Source organism: Chelon labrosus (assembly GCF_963514085.1).
Source record: "Chelon labrosus genome assembly, chromosome: 1".
Classification (NCBI taxonomy): domain Eukaryota; kingdom Metazoa; phylum Chordata; class Actinopteri; order Mugiliformes; family Mugilidae; genus Chelon; species Chelon labrosus.
The window spans coordinates 6,883,523-6,889,643 of NC_140337.1; the positions used below are offsets into that span (position 1 = coordinate 6,883,523).

The 6,121-nt window shown below is 39.3% G+C and overlaps 1 protein-coding gene across 1 annotated transcript; it reads right to left on the reverse strand.

The window, feature by feature from the left end:
* Positions 1–205: 205 nt before the first annotated feature.
* LOC311486570 (putative nuclease HARBI1) lies at positions 206–2,062 on the reverse strand. Its single transcript, XM_084542473.1, has one exon. The coding sequence runs from the start codon at positions 1,821–1,823 to the stop codon at positions 795–797; it is 1,029 nt and encodes a 342-aa protein (XP_084398599.1). The 5' UTR covers positions 1,824–2,062; the 3' UTR covers positions 206–794.
* Positions 2,063–6,121: the final 4,059 nt, after the last annotated feature.

A 6,121-nucleotide genomic window follows, 5' to 3' on the forward strand; every position in this document is an offset into this window, starting at 1 on the left:
GAAGAGAGAGATTTACTACTGGTGGTGGACCCCCACCTAGTAAAGACAAGACTGATGAATTGGCGGACTTGTTGACTGGGATAATAGAGGACCAGCAACCTCTGGATGGTATACCAGATGATGACCATTTGGACAGTGGACATGAAGAACTGAGCACAAATGGTAAATATATGATAGAAAGCAAATTAGTTACTTCATTCTGTACATACAGATTATTCCACTGTCTGTGTTTATTTTATTTCATTTCATGTGAGTTTTTGTATCTAACAGTGATCTTTTCACAGAGGAAACCATTCTAACCCTGGTGGAAGAGCCAGTGCACAGTGACTGTTCACCCTCCACATCTGGTACGGCATCCCAGAGAAAAGATACTGTCACCACCTTCCAGCAGAGACCAAAAAGGATGTCCATGCATGAAAAGTTAGCCTTAGAATTTCATGAGCTGAAAATGAAATATCTGAAAGAAGAGCATGACATGAAAATGAGAATTTTACAGGTCGAATTAGATATGAAATTAGAAGAGAGAGCTGTTCAAAGAAAGATGCATGAGACAGCTATATAGTGTAATGAAATATCTTGTGAAAATAAATTGTGAGTGATTGTGAAATTGTGAGAGTGTGAATAACGTAAACACCACTACCTACATTTTAGAACAGCCTTGGTTAAGTTTCCCATTTAATTTTTCTGCACACTATTTATATATGTTGTACACAACAAACAAAACAAGCAAGGCAAAAGGCAAGGCAAAAACAAGCCGTAATCAATGCATTCCATGGTTAAATGTATTTTTTTTTCTAACTGAAGTGCTGCAATGTGAAAGCAGCTCTGAGCGCAAGTCCTCCTTGGTTATTTTCTGCCACGGGCATGGGCACATTTGGATCAATCTGGTCTTCCATTGGAGGGTCAGGACAATTATGCTGCTTCAGGTAGTTGTGCAGCACAGCTGTAGCAATGATCACCTTGCAGCATCTTCTTGGCTCAAAGCGAAGTGTATTGCGTAAAGCCTGGAATCGATTCTTCCACACTCCAAACATACGCTCGACCATCCCTCTAGTGCGAATATGAGCTCTGTTGTATCTTTGCTGCTCAGTTGTTGTGGGATGTGGCCAAGGTGTGAATAAATAGGAACTCTGAGCATATCCACTGTCACCAAGTAGTAGTCCACTATGTTGCCCTCTCTCAAACTGAGCACACAATGAAGAGTTGTGAAAAATCCTTGAATCATGTGTTGCTCCTTTCCAACGGGCAACAATGTTTGAAAACTCTAAATTGGGAGTGCATACAGCCTGGACATTGATGGAAAACCAGTTCTTACGGTTCCTGTACTCCTCAGCATCAGGAGTTGATGGACACTTGATTTCAACATGACATCCATCTATACAGCCAATCACTCCCGGGAAGTTCCCATATTCATAGAAACGTATTTTATAGTTGGCTTGCTCAGCAGCATCAGGGAACATAATGTACAGATTTCTCAGTTCACAAATGGCACTGCAGACATTGTGAACTATTCTACAGACTGTTGCTTCACTGACACCACACAAATCACCAGTCTCACGATGAAAGGTTCCAGATGCCAAGAATCTCAAAGTGATCAGAACTTGGAAAGAACTTGGTACAGGCCTTCCTCTTTGAGACATGGAGGAAAGTCTAGGCTCAAGCAATGTAATGATCTCCAATGCATCTTCTTTGTACATACGGAAGCGGTCTCGGAAAGTTATTTCATCGTACTGATTCAATGGATTGCTCCTGTCCACAGGTATTTGTCTGGCTGGCCTCTGTAGTGAATATTGGTCTTCATTTAGATATTCCAAATACTCCATGCTCCCAAACCATCTGTGCTCCCTTTCACAAACACTACCAAGCTGAAGTTAAACCTGCCTCTTTGCAGGATTAATATAAACTACAATTTAGTCCTAGAGTAGCTCTAATCTACCCTCTTGCAATTGGCTTTGTTTAATCCAGAACAGACAAAATCTATGACTAATTTAAGATAGGTCTCTGCAAGTGACTTAAAGTTAAGCAAGCTCAAACAGCATTTTAGTCTGGGATTAGGCTTAAGCCTTGTCTGTGAAACCGGGCCATTGAGTTTTCTTTTGACTAAAACTAGACTAAAAATGACGAGACTTTTAGTCGACTAAAACTTGACTAAGAAAAAAAGATATGTGAATGACTAAATATGACTAAAACTAACAAGGACATTTGGCACAAGACTAAGACTAAGACTAAATTAAAAATAGGTGACAAAATTAACACTAGTGCAAGCATGACAGGGTGCAGTGTTTTGGTCAAACTATGAATAATACCATTGAAGTATATTTGAACTGATATGCAACAAGCAGCAGTCTGTAAAAGTAAAGTCTGTACAAAAAAAATGAAAGGTGACATATAATCTACTTATTGAGAGAACAGATGGAAACAAACTGACCTCCGGACCAGGCAAACTGAGGTTGACTGTAATCAGTGTAAAACACTGGGTCTCCTCTTCCAGCTCTACACACATATCCTGCTGTGTGTGTCTGTCCATCAATGATGTAGGAATCTTGTTCAGTTCCATTGATGCTACCAGGAAGCAGCTCATAGTTGTAAGATGGATACTTGTGTGATAGATCAGGAACAGCTTTATACCAGTAAAACCTCCATCCTGGAGATGGATGTTTACCCTCACAGCTCAGAGTTACTGAGGCTCCAGGACTCAGCCATGATGGAGACACAGAGAGGACAGGTTGGGGTTTAACTGTTGAAAGATTTTAAGCATGTTATGTCTCATCTCTTAACATAGAATACAACTTCTATGAAAATGTTCACTAAAACAAACTGTGTGAATATCTAAATATCATATTTCACATCTCTTCATAATAACAAAAACATACTTCAATAAGCTGTTATATAATTTGACTTACTGTCAGTTACTGTTACTGTGACTGAATGGCTCCACTCTGTCGTTTTATGTTGATCACTTTTCATTTTGCCCCTACATTCATAGTTTCCACTGTGGGACAGAGAACTAATCCTGAATTCATTTTGATTTGAAGGTTTCCTGGAGCTGCTTGTTCTCCATTCATACTCCCACTCAGTGTCTCCTCCATGGATCTCACATTTGACAGTGATCGTCTCTCCTCTGTATATCTGAGTCCAGTTGGGTTGAAGAGTCACAACAGGTCTGTTTGGATCTGGTCATGTTCAAGAGTTTCCAGTTAAATGTAGAAATGACAAAAAAAGATGTTTTGTTTTTTACTTTCATGTTGAATCATGGGGTACTTTGGAGCCAAATGCAGGAAACCACATAAGAACAAATACGAATACAATCATTCAGCTGTCCTGAACTTCACATCTCAAGAATTATTGTGGATCTGAGACCAGTTGTTGTGTGACAACAGCCTTGTTGAACACGCTTCCAGATATAGACAATGTAGAAAGACACAACAAACAAAAAACTTTTATGGTTACCAGGTGTTACTGTAACATTAATCATGAATGCAGGTCACATGTAGAGTTTGAAAACCAAACACAACACTCACCTGTTTCCTCTATTGTGACAGCATTACTGTCTGCTGTGAAGAACTCTGGGTCTCCTCTTCCTCCTCTGCAGTGATAGATGCCTCCTTCTGAAACACTCTCAGTGGTGGATGATGTTCCAGCTCTTACTGTCTCAGCTCCATCAGACTCTGATCTACGTCTGAACCAGTAGAACTTCCAACCAGAAGAGGATTCCACAGAGCAGGTCAGTGTCACTCTGCCTCCTGCTGGTATGGTTGTTGGTCCTGCTGTCAGTGTGGCCCTGGGTCTATCTGATGTTGTGAAAAAAAAAAAAAAAAGAAAAAAAAAACACATTAAATCAGGGGTCGCGTTAACCAAATATTTTCCGTCACTGACCGTTTTTTTTTTTGTTTTTTTTTTAATGTGATGGAAAAATCTAAAGGCCATCCATCATTTTGACAGATTGCAATTCACACCCCTGACCACTTGGTGGGGAGTGACCTTATTAATTGGCTCTTATCTCTCATCACAGTTTGCGTTACAAACATCGTGGAACTTTTGTTGGTGCACGATTTCCTGGTACACCGATTACACTGATGCACACGTCAGAGCTCGGCTAACCATAGAACATATGTCTCTATGGTTAGCCGAGCTCTGACTATACCAAAATGGAATTTGCATAGCACCGAAGCACTTCAACCCTACAGTACCGTCTAAGAGCTGTTTACGCTAGCAGTCCCGTTCAGAGTACAGACAAGACATGTCGGCTACCATTTAAAGTCAGTACTGTTCTGAACTTAAAGTTAATGAAACTTTAATGAAAATCAAATGCTATTGAATATGTCTTTATTATCATTTTAAAAAATTAAAGTGACAGGTAAAAATAGATGATGATGGGATTTTTATGATCCTGTCAGTCAAAATGACCGACAATGAAAAAGTCTAGTGCAACCTCTGCATTAAATGTAATATTTATGGGATTTATGTTTTTATACTCTAAATTCATCCTCTTCTTCAAATTTGAAAATATATACATATATAACTTCTCTCCACTCCGACAATCCCTCTATGTTAATTAATGGTTATTTTCTCTGTACTTTCAGATATTTTGAATCATCTGTGATTTGTGTCCATTTCATCAAGGTGTCAGAGCTCCATCAAAAATAAACACAGTATAAGAATAAGAAAAACCTTTATTAGTCCCGCCATGGGGAAATTGCAGACTGCTTCTGAAATAATTAGAACTAAAAAGTTCCCTTGACGTGTAATTCTTGATACGTCAAGTTCAGTCACATCTTTTCTCAGTTTATTTTTCACATGTTTATCTACAATACCTTTTATTTTATATCAAAGATCATACGTGTGGTCATTCTAGATAACAGTATCAGGAACTGAGAAAAGTAGCTCAGGTCGTGGTCAAAGGTTCAAGTTTTACAGTATTCTAATAAATGTTTAGAGTGTAGAAGTACACTCTAAACTTTTTGCTAAAGTGCTCGCATTAAGGCTTGAACCCCTTATGAATAAACCCACCCTGACCAACCTGGCTTTGTTAAATCTCGTCTATCTTCAGATAATGTTCGCAGATTATTGCATATAGTAGAAGCTTCCGCTGAGGATCAAACTCCTTGTGCTGTTTTATCCTTGGACGCGGAAAAAGCTTTCGATCGCCTTGAATGGCATTACCTATGGGCTGTCCTTCATCATAGGGGATTTGGTACCAATTTTATCAACATGATAAAAACACTCTATGCTTCCCCTTCAGCCATGGTAATGACTGGCAATATCTGTTCGTCATTATTTCCAGTGGGCCGCAGCTCCAGACAAGGCTGCGTTCTTTCGCCTCTTTTGTTTATTCTATCCCTGGAACCTTTGGCTCAGATGGTGCGTCAGTCAACCCACACTCCTATTACGGTTCATGGAACTGATCATTTCATCTCTCTTTATTGTGATGACATTTTACTATATCTTGGGGATGCAATTAATTCCACTCCACATATTTTGTCTATATTTAATAAGTTCGGGAGTATATCTGGGTACAAAATAAACTGGTCCAAGTCGGCCCTCCTTCCTCTCAACGATACATTGAGGCAAGAGTCTTTACCAAGCGTTATTCCAGTGGTTGATAATTTTAAATACCTGGGCTTATCAATTTTTCCTTCAATTCAAACTACTGTGTCTTTTAATTTTAATCAGACTCTCAGGCAGGTGGAATTTGATTTGGAGCGCTGGTCATCCGTCCCCAATTCATTTAGAGCAAGAGTTGCTATCATTAAAATGAACATCTTACCACGGGTCAACTTTTGTAGTACAATGTTGCCCTTAGCACCTCCTACTGGACATTGGGATAAACTCCATAAATTAGTATCTAGATATGTCTGGAGAGGGAAACGGCCACGTATCAAAATGTCCATCTTGCAGAGACAAAAACTATCTGGAGGTCTTGGGTTCCCAAACTTCCAGTTTTATTTCTGGTCCTTAACTCTTCGTCCTCTTCATACCTGGTTAAATCCTGATGCACAAGTAGCTTGGCGCTCCTTAGAAGAAAATCTAGTAAGACCACATAGGCTTCAGGATTTAATATATTCTAACATCCCACTTAAAACCTGTAAATCCAAGTTTGGTTCATTAGTCTCACATATTC

What these genes read in the sequence shown, in the direction of transcription:
- LOC311486570 (XM_084542473.1), bottom strand. Translation starts at nt 1,823, where the DNA reads ATGGAGTATTTGGAATATCTAAATGAAGACCAATATTCACTACAGAGG.